The sequence below is a fragment of the Chiloscyllium plagiosum genome, chromosome 6, assembly GCF_004010195.1.
Source record: "Chiloscyllium plagiosum isolate BGI_BamShark_2017 chromosome 6, ASM401019v2, whole genome shotgun sequence".
NCBI classification, from domain to species: Eukaryota; Metazoa; Chordata; class Chondrichthyes; order Orectolobiformes; family Hemiscylliidae; genus Chiloscyllium; species Chiloscyllium plagiosum.
This window is the reverse complement of record NC_057715.1, coordinates 57549599-57571472: the sequence shown is the minus strand read 5'-3', so window position 1 is coordinate 57571472 and position 21874 is coordinate 57549599. Positions and strand designations below refer to the sequence as shown.

At 40.1% G+C, this 21874-nt stretch overlaps 1 protein-coding gene across 12 annotated transcripts in view; it reads right to left on the bottom strand.

Annotated features, from left to right (window-relative positions):
• Positions 1-21874, bottom strand: part of dlg2 (discs, large homolog 2 (Drosophila)) — a 968837-nt gene that overhangs the window by 456139 nt on the left and 490824 nt on the right. For all 12 annotated transcript variants that reach the window (XM_043691613.1, XM_043691618.1, XM_043691619.1 and 9 more), the window contains 2 exons: positions 19715-19851; positions 18172-18316 (listed from right to left, as the gene is read on the bottom strand). In XM_043691613.1, the coding sequence (XP_043547548.1) occupies positions 18172-18316; positions 19715-19851 (282 nt within the window). The remainder of the gene's footprint in view (positions 1-18171; positions 18317-19714; positions 19852-21874) is intronic.

Genomic DNA, 21874 nt, shown 5'->3' with positions numbered 1-21874 from the left:
CAAAAGAGCATATGGTGTATATACCAGCATGGATAAAAGATTTGTTATTCTGCTAACAGGTTGTTGGGGTTTATTTTTTTTTCTTCGAGTTGGCAAGCTCTCACTAGTAGAGTGTCACAGGGATCAGACAGTTTGTGGAAGGAATGGATTTATTGTCCCAAAGTTTTCTAGTCTTTTTAATTTCCTTTATCTTCTCCTGTAATGTTTTACTTGCAGACAATTTGGATGGAGATTATGGTTGATTAATAACACTGCACCCTGAATTAAATTAAATGAGAATTTCTTGTTCAGACTATCTTGACTCTTAACCTATTTGATTTCAACGTCAAAATGTATTGAAATGTATTAAAATAAAGACTTTTTATTTTCTGACCCCAAGGCACTTGGAAGAAGTTATGTATTTTCTATAAAAACGTTGATTTAGACAGAGTAGCTTTTTAAAAGTATAGCTTTCTTTGTGACCCGAATAACTACAGTACTGTCTCTCATTTGTTAGTAAGGAATATTTGACACAATTTCCATGACAGAAGATAATAAATTGTGTTGATAGTCTGCTGAATGTCCTCAACTGATAAGTTTGACATTGAAAAATTTTGGGAAGTATAAGTCCAGCAAAGTTTTCTTTTCAGTGGCCTAATTTTCAGATTTCTGGGTATCACAAAGGGATGGCTAGCTGTTTTCCAAGCTTCTTCTACCACATTTAGTACATCTTCGTCAGTCATATGTCCCTTCCTGCAAGTTACAGCCCTCTGCCTATCATGATATACTCCACACTATCAGAGATTAATCTACAGTCAGCAACAATGATTATTTTTCATTCTCTCATCGGACATAAATGTCAATGACTGGCCAGCATCTATTGCCTGTCATTAGTAATCCATGTGTTGGATGTTGACCCACAATGCCCTTAAGGAAGGAGTTCCAGATTTTGACCCAGCAACAGAAAAGGAACAGCAATATATTTTCAAGTTAGAATGTTGAATGTTTTGGAGGGGAACTTGCAGATAGTAATATTCATGTTTCTGATGGTCTTGTCCTTCTAGATGATTTGGAAGGTGCTGCATAAAGATCTTGACTGAATTTCCAAAGTGGATCTTGTAGATTATACAGACTGCTGTACTGAGTGTCAATGATGGAGCAAGTAGTTGCTTGTGGATGTGATATCAATCAAGTAGGCAGCTTTGTCTTGGATGGTGTCAAGCTTCTTGAGTGTTATTGGAGCTGAACTCATCCAGGCAAGTGGGGCTTTGTGGAGTCAGGAGATGGGTTTACCCGCTGTATTCCTAGCCTCTGACATGTTCTTGTAGCCACTGTATTTATATGGTGAGTCCATTGAGTTACTGGCCAATGGTAACCTCTAGGATGTTGATGGTTGGGGATTCAATGATGGTAACACCATTGAATGTATAGGGGCATTGGTTAGTTTGCCTCTTATTGGAGATGGTCATTGCCTGGCATTTGTATGCCACGAATGTTACGTGCTCTATGTCATCCCAAGCCTGGATATTGTCCACATCTCGTTGCATTTGATCATGGACTGCTTGAGAACTGAAGAGTTGTGAATGGTGCTAAACATTGTATAATCATTGGCAAACATCCTCACTTCTGACATTATGATAAAGGGAGGCAATTGATGAAGCAGCAAAAGATGTTTGGGCCTAGGAAACTACCCTAAGGAAATCCTGCACAGATATCCTGGAGCTGAGATGGCTGACCTCCAACAACAACCATCTTCCGATGTGCCAGGTATGACTCCAACCAGCAGAGAGTTTGCCTCCTATTGCCCATTGATTGCAGTTTTGCAAGGGCTCCGTGATGCCACGGCCTTGATGTCAAGGGCTGCCACTCTCACTGCACCTCTGGAATTCAGCTCTTTCATCCATGTTTGAATCAAGTCTATAATGTGGTCAGAAGCTGAGTGGCCCTGGCAGAACCCAAACCTGTATCACTGAGCAGGCTGTTGCTGAGCAGGTGCTGCTTGTTAACACTGTTGATGACACTGGAATAGCATCAGGAATCTTGGAATAGGAATTCACCCGCCAGCCTGAAAGGGTTCCTGAGACATTGGACTCTGCAGGAATCCAGGCCTATCACAATCACAACTTCCCTCTGAAACATCCCTATGCACCACTCCCAAACTTGGAAAAACTGCCTCAGTCATTACTTTTTAAAAAAATCCCTCGGGGGACGTATGCATTGCTAGCTGGCCAGCATTTATTGCCCATCACTAGTTGCCCTTGAGAAGGCAGTGATGAGCTGCCTTCTTGAATGTCTTTTTGTGTGCCTTTTGTTCCTGGCTTTTCTACTACTTACCTCATCCCAAAAGACAACTAAAATAAATTCAATTTTCAATCTTTTTCATCATCAGGAGGTTCTTTAAATCCCTGCTTCCCTCACATAAATACTATACATTGTTCACAACAATTCCTTTACATGAGGATTGTCATATTAAAGTAAGCTTCTGTCTATATTGATGATAGGCTCCAAATTAGGACTGGAATTTGGTATTGATAATAAAGTGGAGCAAGATCCAAGTGGGTCACTTGATGGGGGGTAATAGTGGATGACAAAACATCAAGACCGTAGAACATTTCAGAAAACTGCTTTCAACTAGGATGGCTCATTGTCATTTTTCCTCCTTTCTTGCCTTCTCTGAGTGTGATCCCATCTGACACAGATGCAATTCATTTTAACTATTTAAAAGCTCAATTCACACATAAAATGTTGGAGAAATATTAAAGCTCTGGTCAGTGTGCTAAGTAGATGTTGAGGTAGAATCAAGGATTACAAAGATTGAGCAGAGATGGACTACTGGATGCAATAGGGGTGAGGAGGGAGGTTCTTTTCTTTGCTGATAGAAAATAATGTTTACTGCCCCACAAAGGACATGTACTTGGAAGTAGTCAAGGTGTAAAGAGCAGGAGTCTCATCATGGTTATATGGATCCAATGTCGGAAATATTCCAGTGATCCATCCAAGTCAGGAAAGCTTAGCAAAGTTCCAAATTCACTTACTTCCACAGTGTACTTCCCTTACTCTGACTTGTCAAATAGAGGAAAAAGTTCCTGGCAAATGGAAATACAATGTTGAAAAATATGAAATTATTAACTTTGGCAGGAAGCATAGAAGAGCTGAATATTTTATAAATGGGGAAAGACTGCATAAAGTACATGGGAATTTGGGAGTCTTAATGCATGATTACTATAGAACAATCCATCGGCCCAGGTATCCACTTTCAATGATTCCAACCACTCTAACACTTCCTCTCTCATTATGATGATTTTGTCTAAGACTGTCTACATGGACGTTGGTAAAGCCTATGGTAAAGGTTCCATATGGTAATTTGGTTATTAAAGTTAGATCACATGGGATTCAGGGAGAGCTTGCTAACTGGATACAAAATTTACTTAACAGTAGGATACACAGTGTGATGGTGGAAGGTAGTTTTTCGGACAGGAGGACTGTAACTAGCAGTGTTCCACGGGGATTGGTGCTGGGTCAACTGTTGTTTGCCATTTATGTAAACAATTTGGATGAGAATTTCAAAAGCATGGTTAGTAAGTTTGCGGATGACACCAAAATTAGTGGTATAGTCGACAGTAAAGGTTATCTAAGATTACAAAGAGATCTTGATCAACTGGAGGAGCTCCTCCTGCTCTTACCTTCTATGTTTCTATAGGATTAGGGTAATGAGTTGGACTGATCGTGATGATTGGCAGAGCAGGTTCGAAGGGCCAAATGGCCTCCTTCTGCTCCTATTTTCTATTTCTACTCAGGCCAATGGGCCGAGGAATGGCACTGGAGTTTAATTTGGATAAATTCAAAGTGTTACATTTTGATAGGACAGTCAAGGGCAATACTTACACAGTTAATGGTAGGGCCCTGGTTAGTGTTGTTGAACAGAGACCTAGGGGTTTAGGTACGTAGTTCTTTTAAAGTTGCATAACACTTGCCTTAATTGCTCAGGCCACTGAGTTTAGAAGTTGGGGTGTCACAATGGGGTCATACAGGATGTTGGTAAGGTCACTTTTGAAGTACTGTGTACAGTTCTGGTTGCCCTGCTACAGGAAGACATGATTAAAATGGAGATGGTGAAGAAATGATTTACAAGGGTGTTACTAGGATTGAAGGGTTTGAGTTATACGGAAAGGGTGGATAGGCTGGGACGTTTTCACTGGGGCATAGAAGGTTGAGGGTTGATCTTCTAGAGGTTTATAAAATCATAAGAGGTGTCAACAAGGTGATAAATAAAGGTCTTTTCCCTAGGGAGAGGAGTTCAAAACCAGAAGAGATAGTTTTTAAGGTGAGAGGAGAAAAATGTAAATGGGACTTGATGGGCAACTTTTTCCACACAATGGATGGTTTGCAAGAAGAAGCGTAGATGCAGATATAACTTTTAGAAGACATTTGGACAGGTACATCAAGAGGAAAGGTTTAGAGGGATATGGGCCAAACATAGGTAAATGGGATGCTTAGTTTGGGAAGCTTGGTCAGTATGGACAAGTTGGATCAAAGGGTATACATTATAATTCTATAACTCTATGCTGCTCTTGGATTACTATACCCATATCACCCCTTTCTTTTGTGAATACAGAGACAAAGAATTAATTTAAAATTCTTCCCATATTCTCTGCATCTCCTCAAAGTTCCCATCTTCATCTCTGATAGATCCTACCTTTCTCTTGACTATCCTTTTGCTGTTTATATACTAGAAAAACATCTTTGAGTTTTCATTTACATTGGTTGGTAATATTTTTTCATGTCCTTTATATGATTTCTTTATTTCATTTTTTAATTTGATCTCTGTAGTTTCAATACTCCTCTAGGTTACCTGCAGCGTTGAGATTTTTGGGATAATCATAAGCTTTCTTTTTCTGTTTAATCGTCTGTAACTTTATAGACAACCATAGGAGTTCAGATTTGGCAATTCCATTCTTAATTTTTGGAGTGGACATGTCTGCTTTGTACCCTGAGAATCTCATTTTTTAGTGCCTCCCTCTGATTTATCCCTTAGCAATCCTGTCCAGTCTATTTCAGCCAAATCACTTCTCAGTTTTGTAAAATTTGCTTAATCCCCAGTCGAAAACTTTTACTCCTGATTTATCTCTTCTTTTCCATAATAATACTAAATCTAATCAAACTGTAGTCACTATCTTTGTTATGGTTGCCCAATGTCACTTCACCACCCATTACTGTGGAGAAGGACATGGAAGATATAAAATATGGGAAATAGTTGGTGGCATGTTGAAAAATGTCCATATTACAGAGGAGGAGGTGCTGAATGTCTTGAAATGCATAAAAGTGGATACATGCTCAGGATCTGATCAGGTATACCCTAGAACACTATGGGAAGCGAGGGAAATGATTGCTGGGTCCCTTGCTGAGATATTTGTACTATCAATAGTCATAGGTAAGGTGCCAGAAGACTGGAGGTTGGCTAACGTGGTGCCACTATTTAAGGAAGGTAGTGAGGAAAACACAGGGAACTATAGACTGGTGAGCTTGACACTGGTGGTGGGCAGAGGGTCAGGATTTACATGTATTTGGAAAGGCAAGGACTGATTAGGCATAGTCAGCATGGCTATGTTTGTGGGAAATCATATCTCATGAACTTGATTACCTCAGAGTACACTGGGATCTTGATCAGATGGGCAATGGGCTGAGGAGTGGCAGATGGAGTTCAATTTAGATGAATGCAAAGTGCTGCGTTTTGGAAACACAAATCAGTGCAGGACTTATACACATAATGTTAATGTTCCTGGGGAGGTTTGCTGAGCAAAGAGACCTTGGAGTGCAGGTTCATTGTTCTTTTAAAGTAGAGTCACAAGTAGATAGGATAGTGAAGAAGGCATTTGATATGCTTTCCTTTATTGGCCGGAGTATTGAGTATAGGAGTTGGGAGGTCATGTTGAGACTGTACAGGACATTGGTTAGGCCACTGTTGGAATATTGCGTGCAATTCTAGTCTTGTTTCTATTGGAAGGATGTTGTGAAACTTGAAAGGATTCAGAAAAGATTTACAATGATGTTGCCACTGTTGGAAGATTTGAAATATAGGGCAAGGCTGAATAGGCTCAGGTTGTGTTCCCTGGAGCATCGGAGGCTGAGGGATGACCATATAGAGATTTATAAAATCAGGAGGGGGACGTATAGGATAAATAGACGAAGTCTTTTCCCTGGGGTGGGAGTGTCCAGACCAGAGAGCATAGGCTTTGGGTGAGAGGGGAAAGACATAAAAGGGACCTAAGGGACAATTTTTTCACACAGAGGGTGGTGCGTGTATGGAATGAGCTGCCAGAAGAAGTGGTGGAGACTGGTGCAATTACTGCATTTAAAAGACATCTGAATGGGTATATGAATAGGAAGGGTTTAGAGGGATATGGGCCAAGTGCTGGCAAATGGGACTAGGTTAAGTTAAGATATCTAGGTAAAAACAATGACTGCAGATGCTGGAAACCAGATTTTGGATTAGTGGTGCTGGAAGAGCACAGCAGTTCAGGCAGCGTTGGAGGAGCAGCAAAATCCTGCTCCTAGGTTAGGATATCTGGTCAGCATGGACGCGTTGGACCAAAGGGTCTGTTTCCATGCTGTACATATCTATGACTCTATTTCCCGAAACTAAATACAGAATCTCCTCTTGTTGGGTTTGTCATGTATTGCTTTAAAAATTTTCCTGGACACAGAGCATTAAGTTTTCACCCTCAATGCCCCTTATATTGTTTGAAACCCAGTCGATACTTGGATAGTTAAAGTCTCCTGCTATTATTACCCTCTTATTCTTACAGGCAGAAACTTTTCTACACATGTTCCTCTATCTTCCTCTCACTATTCGTGGGTCCGTAGTATACTCCTAGTACTGCGACTACTCCTTCTTTATTTCTCAGCTCAACCCATAAAATCTCACTTGTTAACGTGGTTAGGATATCATCCCTTCTCACAACTGTAACTGATTATTTTATCAATATTACTATCCCGCCCTCCTTTTTTGTCACCCACTCTATCCTGCCTGAAAAGTCTCTATCCAGGGTTACTGAGCTGCCAATTGTGCCCCCCCTTTGACCATGTTTCGGTTATAGCAACGGCAACATATTATCATGTGTCTGTCTGTGCCCTTAGATCATTTGCCCTAGTAATGCTCTTTGCACTGAAGGATAAACAGCTCAACCCAATCAATTTCCTTTGCTGCTGCTTTCTAATCCCCATTTCTTTTGTCTTTCTGAGTCATTGACGACATCATTAACTAATGTTCTATCTCCCATTTCCTGATCTGAATCTGACCCACCTAAGCACACACTTTGGTTTCCAATCCTGTACCATACCAATTTAAAACCTCACCAATGGAACCAGTAATAGCCCCTGTGAGGATACTAGTCCTAGCTCCAGTCAGGTGCAACCCATTGGGCTTGTAAAGTTCACATCTTCCACAAAAATGGTCCTAATGCTTCGAATCTAAACTCCTCTCTAGTACACCATTTATCCAGCCATTCATTCATCTGATCTATCCTTTTATTCCTGCTCTTGCTAGCATGTGGCACTGGGAGTAATCCTGAGATTATTACATTTGAGATCCCGCATTTTAATTTATCTAACTTCCTATCTTCGGTTTTCAAGTCCTCATCCCTTTGCTTACCAATGGCATTGGTACCCATGTGTACCATGATTATTGGCTATTCACCCTCTCGCTCCAGAATGTCCTGCAGCTGCTCTGTGACATCCTTCATCCTGGTACCAGGGAGGCAACATGCCATCCTTGATTCACATCTGCGGCCGCAGAAACACCTGTCTGTACCCCTTACTGGTGAATCTTGTATCATTATAATCCTCCAAACCTATCTAGGCCCTATAGTAACTTAAAGCATGTTGTTTGTTTGCTCAATTACATCTGGTTGTCGTATGGCTCATGTTACAGCACCCTGTGTTCAATGGCAGGGTTTCTCAGAGGTGACATCAATCAAGTTTCAAGGTATTTTTATATTTGCCAGTCAAACCTTAAAGCTGATTCCAGGTCTGAAACACATTGAGGATGTTTGGCTGATGTAGTATGAAAGCATCAGGTGACGTGAAAATAATATGAAATTCTGACTGCACCTCTTTTTGTGATTGCACACCAGCTGAAGATTGATTGAATAACATCCTTGCAGTTGTCAAAAGCAACTGGCTAACGCAATGAAGTGTTTAAAATGCCATATGTATATAATCAATGGCACTCTGTACCTATGAGAAACCAGCACAGAGGCAGAAGTCAATACACACTCACATACATCCTGCATATTATCATTCCAAAGAAAGTTGACATATTTCCCAAACCTTGCAAACAATCCATCTGCTATCTTATTAAATCGTTGTGTGTAGTTCAAAAAATTACATCTCTGTGCCTTTGGAGGAAGCAAAGACAAGGAAATTGAGGGCACAGTCATTGGAAATGCGCATGGGCTACAAGAGCCAGCAGGTAACAGGACTATTAGGAAATTGCAGATATCTGTGACTATATGATCTGAACTTTTATAAACACATGCTTCAAGTAAGCCTCTGTCTATAAACACTGTCAGATGGGTGCTGCCTCTTGTGATCTTGATGCCGCTACTTCTCTCTTCTCTGCTGGCTACATACAACCTGCTCGACGGTGGACGCTTGCTGTTGATGATGTTGATTGACTTGGGATGAGGAAGAAAACCAAATTCAGCTAAGGCATCACTCAGCATTGAGTTTTGGCCCAGTTCGGGACCTGGCAGTTTAGCTGCATTGATCATCCCTGCAGTGATGAAATCAGTGGAGGCAAGAAGCTGCCAAAGAATGGCCACAGTTCCAGTGGCAGAGGTGCAACAAAGGGATTTGAGGTTGGCTGAGTGCTTCATGCTGGCGCTGGACTCAGCTTTAGGGTGGAAGTGATCAGATCCAGGCCCATGGCTAAGACAATTAACAAGGAGGCCCATAATGTTGATCTTTTAACTTTATTTCTTTTTTTAATTTTTAGATTCTATGTCTTGGATTATTTTCTGTGTTTTTAAAATGGCACTGGACAGTCGTGACATGATATTTTACTGTACTTGTAACAAGTACATGTGACAATAAACACATCAAACTAAATAAATCAATTATGATATTCCCTGTGTGAGCATTTCCAACTCTATCAATAAGTCTCTCACAAACAAGAATTTTCACCTACCCAGTTTCTAAAGAAGCAACTGAGAGTGAACATACGCACAAGGAACAAGAGTCAGCCACTCGGCCATTTAAGCCTGCTCCACCATTCAATAAAATCATAGTTGATCTGATTTTAAACTGAACTGAATTTTCATTCAGATTGGGCATTATAATCTTAAACTATTACAATAACCAGCAGACCACTCTCACCTCAGCTTCACTGCCACGTTTCTCAAATCTGGGAAATCCTATTAAATCTAAGTTGCAGTCAAATTCCATGATAGTATACAATTGAAATATGCTGACGTTGGAACTGCTTAAAATTTCCCTCAATCACCAACAAATTTTTGAACTGTTCCCATGTTACACTTATTTGCAGAAGAGATATGTAAATAACAAATCAATTTTACTGTACAGAAGAGAGAACTGGTATGTTTGATAGCAAGAGTAAGAAGGACACCTATTATTTCAAAACTAAGAGTCTAAATGGGACAGAGGAGCATAGTTACTCAAGGATACAGAATCACCAATTACAAAAAGAAATTTTAAAAATTCAGTAATTTTAGGTATAAACATATAAACAAAACTTTGGTTTCATTTTAAATGAATTACATGCTTTTTTTAACTTATAAAGAAATTTGATCAGAATAAACTTGAACTTTAGAGTTCAATACTCAGTTACTTGCTTCATATTGAGAACAAACTTTCGAGTCACTGGGCAAGTTGCAAAATCGATTTATAAGAATACGACCACAATTGACAAGTTCCACCTATCAAGAGAAACTGGACAGGCTGACGTTTTTTCCCCAGAAAAAAGTGGCGAAGAGGTAACTTGACAGTGTTTGGTACAATTGGACTAAAATAGATGGGTGGAGTCTTGTAGTTGAATCCAATGTCCTAATGACAAGACTAGCAGTGAATAGGTCTTCTGCTAAGTGCGCTGGCCATGCACAATCAAGGGGGTGGCCAGTCATTTGGATATTCAGAGTTGATAGACTTGGTCAGTTGAGACATAGGGGAGGTAGGGGGTTGAGGACTCCACCATTACCCCACCATATCAGAGAGCCAAGCTTCATATGTATATGGCAACCCAACAGATATCCGTTTCCTGCCCTAGCAGATTACAATATATATCAATGATTTAGATTTGAGGACCAGTGAGGCAATGGCTTAATGGTATTATCACTAGACTGTTAACCCAGGGACATAGGTTCGAATCCCACCATGGCAGATGGTGGAGTTTGAATTCAATAAATGTGTGGAATTAAAGATGACCAGGAATCCATTGTTGATTGTTGGAAAAACCTATCTGGTTCACTCGTGTCCTTCAAGGAAAGAAACTACCATCCTTACCTGGTCTGGCCTACATGTCACTCCCACATGTTGATGATTCTTAACTGACCTCTGGGCAACTAAGGATGGGCAATAAATACTAGTCTAGCCAGCAACACTCTTGTCCCTGGCTGAATATAAACAAAAACAGGAGGCTCTCTTGCAGTACAGTGGTAGCATCCCTATACCTGGACCAAGAGGCTGGGTTCAAGTCCTACCTGCTCCAGAGAAGTGTAATAATATCTCTGAACAGGTTGATGAGAAAAATAGCTAAAATAAAAACAATTTTTAAAAAAACATTAGATTTGATGACCAAGGGCTCTTGTGGTGCAATGGTAGTGTCCCTGCCCCTGGATCTGATAGGTCTGCATAGATGGCCCAGCTGCTCCAGAGGTATGTAATAACATCTCTGAACATGTTGATTAGAACATAGGTTAAATTTTTTAAAACATTAGATTTGACATCCAAGGGTTCTTGTGGCACAGTGATAGTGTCCCTATCACTGTATCAGGAGACCTGTTCAAGTCCCATCTACTCCAGAGATGTGTCATAACATCTCTGAACAGGTTGATTAGAAAATATGTAGATTTATTGACTAATGTTCTCTTGAGGCGTAGTGGTAGTGTCCCTACACCTTGACCGAGGGGCCCGGGTTTAAGTCCTATCTACTCCAGAGGTGTGTAATTACACCTCTAAATAGATTGATTAGAAGAATAGGTTAATTTTTTAAAAATTAAATTTGATGACCAGGCCAGTAAATTGTGGTGTAGTGGGAATGTCACTGCTTTAATGATCCAGAGGCACCGGTTGGTGCTCTAGGGACATGGGTTGAAATCCAAGGTCACATTTGAATATGAAAAATAAAATATAGATTTGGCGACCAAATGTAATATCCCCAAATTTGCAGGTTGATATAAAGGTAAATGGGAATGTGTGCTATGAGTAAGGTGTAGAACACTTTCAGGAGGATTTGGACAGGTTTAGTGAAAGGGAAATAACATGGGCTGATAAAGACTATGTGGAAAAAAATTATCCACTTTAGTAGGAGAAAAAAATGTACAGAGTATTGCTTAAATGGTAAGAGGTTGAAAAGTGTAGATGTACAAGGTGTCCTTGTTGAAACTGAAAGAAAAAAATAACGAGACAAAGATTAGTGGTAAGATAGAAGATTGAGAAAGTTTTAAAACCAGTAAAAGATAACCAAAAGAATAAAGTGGGAAAAAATAAACTTTGATGGTAAACTTCTAAATACTACCTCGACAGAACAGCAAAGGTTTCTTTAAATGTATAAAAAGGAAGAAAAAAGCCAAAGCAAGAATAGGCCCCTTAGAGATGAGGCTGGGGAACTAACAACAGGGAATCAGGAAATGGTTGAGAAGTTATATAAATATGTTACATTTGTCTTCATAGTAGGAGATACCAAATATTCAATAATCAGAAGTCAGGAGTTGGGGAGGAAACAAATAAAATAACTATTACAAGAGAAAAATGTGCCAGGAAAACTAAAAGTCACCTGGATCTGATGGGATGTAACCTTGGATATTAAAAAAAGTAATGCACTATACACTAATAGCAATCTTCCAAGAATCCTCAGATCTTACGGAAGTCCCAGAGGTTCGGAAAACTGCCAATGTAACATCTTTATTGTAAAAGAAAGGAAACTTAAAAAAATGGCAACAAAAGGCCAGTTCTGTGGACATTTGTTATTGGGAAACTGTTAAGCGTTCATTATAAAGGATGCATAACGCTCTACACCCTTCCTATTCATATATCCATCGAGATGCCTTTTAAATCTTGTAATTGTACCAACCTCCAACACTTCTTCTGGCAGCTCATTCCACACATGCACCATCCTCTGCATGAAAAGGTTGCCTGTTAGGTCCCTTTTAAATTCTTTCCCTCACACCTTAAATCTATACCCTCTAGTTTTGGACTATCCTGCCAAAAAGACCTTGACTATTCATCCTATCCATGCTCCTCATGATTTTATAAGTTGCTATAAGACCACCCCTCAGCCTCCAATGCTCCATGGAAAATAGGTCCAGCCAAGTCAGCCTTTCCCTATCGCTCAAACCCCCTAACCCTGGCAACATCCTTTTAAATTCTTTCTGAACCCTTTCCAGTTCCATAACATTCTTCCTATAGCAGGGAGACCAGAATTGAATGCGTATTCCAAAAGTGACCTAACCAGTGTCCTGTACAATTGCAACATGATCTCCCAACATTCAGTGCACTCACCAAAAAAGGCAAGCCTACCAATCGCCTTCTTCACTATCCTCTCTATCTGAGACTCCACTTTCAAGGAACTATGAATGTGCACTCCAAAGTCTCTTTGTTCAAAAACAGTCCCCAGGATCTCACCATTAAGTGTATAAATCCTGCCCTGATTTGCTCTACCGAATGAATGATGCATCTTATATTTGTTTAAATGATAAGAGATAGAGGGGAACTTACAGAGAATTGGGATAAGGGGACACTTTCAGGACAGCAACCCATAAAATGTGGTATGCCATAGTGATTAATCCTTGGACAATAATTATTTACAATACATATTAATGGATTGGATAAGGCAAGTTAATATACTGTAGCCAAGATTGTGGCTGACACAAGGTAGGTGGGAAGGCAAGGGGATGACACAAAACATCTGCAAAGGAATATTGACAATATAAGTGAGCGGGGGGAAACTTGACAGGAAGAACAGAGGAGCTGAATATTATTTAAGTGGAAAAGCGTGTAGAAAGCTATGGAACTGAGGGATTTGGGAATCCTCATCCATCAATCACAAAAACCTACAATCCAAATTGAACAGGTAATAGTGAAGGCAAATGGAATGATGGCCTTTGTTTCAAAGGGAATGGAATACAAAGCTAGGGAGGTTTTGCTAAAATTATTCAAGTCACTAGTCAGACCTAAGCTGGAATACTGTGAACAATTATGGGTTCCTTATCAAATGCACGATGTACAGATATTAGAGGCAGTCTAGAGAAGGTTCACTAGGCTGATATCAAAATGGACAGACTGTCTTACGCGAAGTGGAGTCCCACCAACCAAATAAGGATTATTCATCATTCTTCTACAACTCAGAGTAACTCAAATATCAATGTCATACCTTACACACTACTTCAGCCATGACACCTCTCTTCTTTGTCTTACAAGTACTAGTGGAATCCACAATCTTTGCAAAGGACTGGCCTAGTGTGCCAGAAGCCACCTTTCGACCACTGAGAAGGAGAGTACAAATGAAGGGAGAATCAGAAGGACTATCTCCTTCAACCTCCAACAACTCAAATTCTGAGACCTTAGTGGAAATATTAGCCTTAGAAAATTTGGGAGCACAAGATGGTGAATACCATACTGCAGTAGCTTCATGCCTAGCTAAAGGAAAAATGTCCCAGGCCACTGGCACACAGAAAGCTGCTGGAGGACAGGCACCTACTCAGACACGGCAGAGACAACCCAATGATGTCAGTCATCGACTGCATCCCCAGGGAGAAAAGGAGCAGAAGATAAATATTGCCTAGGCTTCAGGAATTCAGCTACATTATGAAGTCCAAACTGCTCTGTTTGTCTGCTTATGTGGACAGGTTAATGGCTGCCAGGTCCAGAACCCACTGGAGAGGCACATAAACCTGCACACCATCACACAAGCCTTTGGTCGTCAAGACTAAAGTCTAGGCGTTAAGAGAGATGGGAAACCTGGCAGGCAGTGCACATGCCTTTCCTCATATGGAGACACAATAGTAATAGCAGGCACCTGCACAGGAGGAGACTCCGGAGGTGGTAAGTACGTTTATGCATTATCCAGCTCCTTGAAACCAGACTGCTCTTGATCCTGGACAAACAGTTCACTTGCATGACCACCTTCCAATCTATACTTTACCTTAGAACCCCTACTAATTAAGGTTGACCCTTTCACAATTATCATCCCTCCTTCCCCCAGCCTATAGCTCCTAATGAATAGGTTCCTGAGTCTCTTTCCGATAGCAGCAAGCCTCCTCTTCTCCCCACCAACTCCACCACTCCTCTTAATTTTTCAGGATGAAACTCACTATTGTGGCCAATATCTTGACCGGTATTAAAGACTGCCTTTAACTACTGTGCCAGCACTCCCTGACTAATTATTGCCTCAGTGGTCTTCAATGAGGACTACACCCTTAAGTTTTTGAAATATTGCTGCCTACATGGTGCAAGTGTTATATTAATGCAGCACACTGCCTTAATAAAATCAGGGGAACCCTCTTGACTGAGGACCGCTGACAAGCAAGGTAACTACATTAAATAAAACAAAGAACTGTGGATGCTGAAGAGCTGAAACAAAAACAGACACTGGAGAAACTCAACAGGTCTGGCCTCATCTGTGAAGAGAAAGCAGAGTTAATAGTTTGTATAAAATGACCCTTTTTGAGAACTGGTAGTAGCTATAAAAAGATGCTATTTACACTAATGTCATGATCCAGGAGCAGGTTGGGAGGATGAGTGGATAGGTAGAATCTGAGCCCAAAGAGAGAGAAAGAAAGTTAGGCCATGAGGAATGACTCTTAGTTAGTTAGGAGAGAAGAAAAACTGAAAACGGGGAAACTGAGTAGGTGAACATGTGTTGGATATGCCTGGTTGTTGGACTGCTACTTGTTGCTCTGATAAAAAATGTGCATATCCTGAAATTAATCCAAAAGGTTTGACAGGTTGCTGGGCAACAACTGAGCCACATTCTTAAGGTGGTGCTGGAAAAGCACAGCAGGTCAGGCAGCATCCAAGGAGCAGGAGAGTCGATGTTTCAGGCATAAGCCCTTCATCAGGAATGTTCTTAAGGGACCATGTGTGACTGCGTGTTCAGGATTTGAAGTCTTTTGCAACTATATCGGCATGACACAAATGAGAAAACCATGACAGCAAGCATTTTCATTTTCCAATTAAATCAAATCTGCATACATATGCTATGAACCTGGCCAAACCCCCTCAAAATATATTAAGAAGGCAGCTTAGACGCTAATTTTCTCTTATTTAAAAGGCAAGTGTCAGAGCTTTGATTGGTCAAACTACCAGTCTTGAAGAAACACACTTTATTCATGCACTGTAGTTAAAATATAATAAAAGGAAGACGATATCAGAATAAATTAACTCTATTGCAAAACAGAACAACAGGTTATTTAACTATTGAACTGCAACTGTTCCAATGTAGTAACATCCCATAAATACAAACTTTGGTAAAGGCAAATTCAGTAAAATAGATTTTCTCACATGCAATTCTCCAGTCCAGGAGGAAAAGACATCAACATCAGAGTGTAGCAGGAAGACATGTACTACAGCTTCCAACCCAGCAACTGCTGCAAGCTAAAATTAAAAGTCCTTGTTCTCGGGAACCTTGACTCCACCCATTCAGGTGCCACTATTGTTCCAATATTTTAAAAAGCCCAAGGCCTCACAAGTTGTTTACTTTATTGACTTGAGCTGACTGATTGGTGCCTTTGTCTCAATCTTTCTTCATAATAAAGAAAAGGACAAAATAATCTCTTAAAGACACTGTATCATCACACACAGGCTGAAAAAAAATTAGTAATTCGTTATTTACACACTGAGATATGTCTGAATCCAAGGGTATAATAATGTAACTAACCTAATCACTGGTGCAGCACATTAGCATGTATCAGTGCAAGTCCCAAGTCTCAGTCCCATGTCCTTACCCCAATCCCCACACACCAGGCCTTGAGAAAGCTCAAATAAAAGGAGCAAATCTAAACCTTAGTCTGACAAGGAAGTGAAGTGAAGTAACTGACTTGATGGTGAGAAATGGAATACAAATCATGGTTCTCCAGGAAACAAATTTGAAGGGTAGCAAAGCAAGAAAAATTGACAATGAATATAAATGTTACAGCTAATGGCAGAATGGGAAAAGAAACTGTACTGGAACAGTAATCATAGAAAGAAATCATAGAAACTCTGCAGTGTGGAAACAGGTCATTTGGCCCAACAAGCCCACACCGACCAACCGAAGAGTAACCCACCCAGACCCATTTCCCAACCCTATTGCTCCAGATTTACCCCTTTCTAATATACCTAACCTACAGATCCCTGAACACTATGGGCAATTTAGCATGGCCAATTCACCTAACCTGTATACCTTTGGATTGTGGGAGGAAACCAGAGTACCCGGAGGAAACACACACAGACACAGGGAGAATGTGCAAACTCCACACCTGAGTCGCCAGAGGCTGGAAACGAACCCAACTCCCTGACCTGTGAGGCAGCAATGTTACGCACTGAACCACCATGACGTAGATCAAAGTGAAGGTGTGAAGATTATAGATGGAGATTTTGGAGAAAGTGAGTAGTTTCATGTGCTTGGTCAGGACTTGGAGATGCCGGTGTTGGACTGGGGTGTACAACACACACACACACACACACACCCACATGCAACATATACCTTTGTGGGGTGGATTTGTACTTGCAGAGTTACATTGTACTTAGCTCAAAAACTGCATAAATTCATGTAAAACTCTGTTACCTCACTTTTTAGATTAGAATCAATCTAAACATCATGGCATAGACACAGAACACAGGGGGTTAACACCTTCAACATATTGACTAGCTAACACCAATTGTTACAGTTAACCGGAGAATGCAACTTTTAAAAAAGTTTTGTGATTTACACGTGAAAGAAGTGAAACTATCATGGTATTCGAACAGATAAAAGAATCAATAGACAATCAAGGTATTTTTCAATGTATAATTTCAGTTACATCACATTGTAAACTTTTTCTATAAATTCTGTGCCTTACAATTATGTCCTCCAAACCACCTGATGAAGGAGTGGCGCTCCAAAAGCTAGTGTGCTTCCAATTAAACCTGTTGGACTATAACCTGATGTTGTGTGATTTTTTTAACCATGTACTTGGTGTCAGTGCTGGTGAAAGATAGAAGCGAGGAAATAGAAATTAAGCAAATTTTGCTTTAGTTAGAGTACTGGAAAAAGTATTGTGGAGTGTTATGTAATCAAGAAGGGATTGAAATGGCATGGCCATCTGCTGTCAAGATTCAGAGAGAGACTGAGAGCAAGGAAATGTGGTGAGGTCAGTAATGAATGGCAAGAAATGGAACTGGAAAGCTTAAGGCCAGATGGAAAGGTGTGATGGTGACAGACTTAAAAACAATAATATTTGAAGAGGAATGACTGACTATGGCAGGGCAAGATAATCAGCAAGTATTGTGGTGACCCCAGGTGGCCAGTAGAAGAAAGAAACTGTCACTTAATCACAATGAATAATTCATCGGGATCTAAACAAAATGAAATCAAGCTTTGCATTTTGCTGTTTACAATTGCTTGACCTGATGTAAGCCAAACACTAGACAGTATTTAAAGTGAGATTTTAACTCATTCAAAACTCATTCACTAGCAGAGTCAAAATCAGGATTGAAGCCTCACCAGTCTTAACTCAAAACAAACTGTTAATTAAAATACTGTGCTTATAATTGGATTTCTGTTTTGCTGTAAAGCTAGAAATATTAACTTATTGATTTCTTTGAAGGTCTTATTGAGCTGAGAGAGTGGCAGCAGAATTTGCATGAAGAAAACTCAATATTGTTTCCTAGAGTGGTTAGTAACAGCATTAATCATCTAAACTGAGTGATACAATTCTGAACAAACTTACAGCAATAACTCAAGATTAAGATTTAAAGGATTAAAAAAAAATCACTCACAGTGTGTAATATCAGGAGGTCCATAAGGGTCATTTATGTAAACAGTAGCAGGTTTTGCAACCTTAAGATATACCACATCTGCTGTGTGTTTCAGCACCGCTACAGCTTCTTCATGTGCTATTTCTTCCAAGCTGTAGTTATTTACCTTTAAAGGAGAGGTTCAATATTGAAATTGAATTACTTTCTTAATTGTATTTATTGGTTGGTGTGCTGCATTTATGAGAATATATAAATAAGCTGCATAAAATTCCTTCCTGAATTTGCATGCCATGCAAAGCAGTAAATATCAGTTTCATGTATAACAACATAAGAATTCAACTTTCTTTAAAAGGAAATTCTCAAGTAGCACCAATATCTGGGACTCTACTTCAGCAGATGAGTCAATAATCTAACATGTTAGCCAGGGATTTATGACCTATTGGAGTGAAATGACAGGGAATCATTCCCAGCACCTACATGCCCCCATCCTCACTGCATTTTACCCAAACAGGAAGGAGTCAGGCAACTCACCCACCTTTTGGCCAATCAAGACCCTCAAGTGGTCAATTAGTGGAAAATTAAGAGTGTCTTATGAAGGCCTCTAGAATTTTACCTGGGCTGAAGACGTTAGCACCAAGTGGAGCCCAGTAATTTTCATTGCGCAGGCTGGCAGCTGGGAAGAGGGTGGGTACCTCTTTTAAGGGCCGAATTTACCCACCAGAGGCCCCACAATTTCTTCCCACACCTGTGTTTTCTCTCTGCTCTGCCCAACAAAATCCAAAAGCTTGCCATCATTTCTAGCCTTGCCAGCCTGGGTTGCATTTGGTGCCATTGACAATAACCACAGGGACTGGGTGCAGTCTAACAGTGGTCATTGCTACCAGGCACTGCTGAGGCCAGAGAACTGCCACATGGGTTATGGGTAGTTATAGGTAGGTCAATTAATGAATGAAGGAAAATCTTTGCACAAGATACTGAAAGAATGTCAACAACCGTGGAATCCTACTCGAATCTTGAATATCCAGGTCACTAAGGTAGGTCCTGTAATCATGCTTCACATTGAAGGTATAGGTTCCTGGCTGCTGCTTTAACTGGGAAACATTTTGTGATGTTCTGAAGAAGTTAAAGTAGCTGGATAAATAAGAGTCATTTTTCTCCTGAATGGGAGTTTTGACCTTTACCAGAGGATGGAACCTATTTTGGAGAAAAAAAATCCAGTCTTCAATGGTCTACTAATCTTGTTAGTTTTGCAACACTAAATGCAAAATGCCTTCTTACATCTTACTTGTTGTATCCTACCTAATTGTGCACAAAACTCTAAAATCAGAAATTGCTGGAGAATCAGAGGTAATGTTTTGAGTCCAGTGACCCTTTCCCAGAATTATTCTGAAGGAGAGTCCCTGAGCTCAAAATGTTAACTCCACTTTCTCTCCCTCGATGCTGCCAGATCTGCTGAGTTTCTCCAGCAATTTTTGTTCTTGTTTCAGATTTCCAGCATCTGCAGTTCTTTGATTTATTGTATTCAAAATGTAATAATGTTCTTCAAAAAAATAAGATTCATTACCATAAGCAGTCGATCCCCAATTTGTAATGTTCCATCTCTCTGTGCAGCTCCTCCATCAATTATTTTTGTAACATATATACTATTATCTCCTGGAATATGTTGATTACCCACACCACCAGCAATACTGAATCCCAATCCTACAAAATAAAAAAAGATACCATTTAGAAAATACAATTCATGCAATTTTTAGTTTTCCATCAAGTTTTACTGTAAATTTCTTATATCTCAGAGAGACATGACATTTGCACTAGTTTCTATTTGCATTTGTATCCTAATAATGCTATTTTATGTCTACACCATGCTTCAGCTCTAGATTCTCACATTCTTTCAGCTTTGTTTACATTTGATTGTGTACCAACCAGGGTTAACCAATGAAGAATACCAATAGTGAACAAACAACAGAACAATTAACACTACAAAGCTTATTTAAAATTGTCAGGATCAAGCCTTTAGATAGTTCTAGCAATAAAGCAATGCTATTGATCATTATTATATCAACACTTTTCCTTGAGATGTTTTAACAAATGACTAAACTTTCAGACTAGTTTAATTATTTTGTTGAATATATTACAACACCTAAAATATATCCTTTAACGTGTCCTTTTTTCCCCAAAATACTTCACCATCTTCTAAAAGTATATTTAAAATGGAATTCCAAAAGGGGACTGCAAGCTCCTTCAGTAATAGCTGAGTGAAAGAACCATCAGAAATACAAAGGGTATGGTGAAGTCTATAAGCCTGAGGAATTGTTGCAATAATGTGGGTTGGAAAAATTTGAGGATGAGGATTTGAAACTAAATGTGCTGCAAGAAAGGAAGCTAATGTCAGTCAGTGGTGCTAAAGGCAATGGATAAATAATACTTAGTACAAAGCATAATTTGAATTTTGCACTTTGGACAAGTGAAAGTTTAAGAAGAGTTGAGGAAAGAACACTGTTGAGCAAGACGCAAAGTGTAGAGGGGAAGAAAGTTGCAAAACATTTTGCAGCAGTAATTATAACTGGGATAGGAACACAGATGATATGCTGTGGTGATTGAAGGTATTAACCTTTGATGAAGGCTAGAAAAACAAAAATCTAAAAATTATTATTTTCGTCTTCCTATTTCAAAATAGGTGTTTTTATAAAAGCTACACCAAATACAAATCCACAAACAGGACTGCACGGGCAAACCCATTGTTTCTGCCTGCTCCTGCCCCAGAGAACTTATCTCTTCCTACCTTGATTCAGTCTTTTCGTCCCTGGTCCAATCCTTGCCTATTTACATGCACAATTACTCCGATGTTTTATCCCACTTTTGGCATTTCCAGTTTGCAGGCACCAGCTGCCTCCTTTTTTACCATGGACGTGCAATCCCTTTGCACGTCCAACCCACATCAGGATGGTCTCAGGGCTCTCCGCTTCTGCTTGGCCAAGCTTGTCCTCACCCTGACAAACTTCTATTTTAATTCCACTCATTTTCTTCAGGTCAGAGGTGTGGGCATGGATACATACAAGGGCCCTAGTTATGCCTGTCTCTTCGTGGGGAACGTGGAACATTCCCTGTTTCAATCTTATTCTGGCCCCCACCCACAACTCTTCCTCCGATACCATGTGTGCTGCTTCTCTCTCTCGTTCTGAATTAGAAAAGTTAATTGATTTTGTTCCAATTTCCATTCCTCCCTCACTTTCACCTGGTCGACCTCTGACTCCTCCCTTCCCTTCCTCGACATCTCTGTTTCTATTTCTAGTGATAGTCTAGCCACTATTATCCACTATAAATCCACTGACTATACATCTGCACACCTTGCTTGCTGTAAAGTCTCCATTCCATTCTCCCAGTTTCTCCGCCTCCATCGCATGTGTTCCGATAAGGCCAACTTCGACAAGAGCCTCCAAAATGCCCACCTTCTTCCTTAACTGAGGATTCCCCAGCACCGTTCTTGACATGGTTCTGAACTGGGTCCAACACATCTCCTGCATTTCCACCCTCACCCCCCTCTCTTCCCAACAGAGATTAGGTTCACCTTGTCCTTACTTACCATCCAATAGCATCCACATCCAGAAGTTCATCAGCCACCACTTCTGCCACCTCCAGATAGGTGTCACAATTAGACACATGTTCTCCTCCTCTCCTTATCTGCCTTCCACATGGACTGTTCCTCCAGGACATCCTGGTCCAC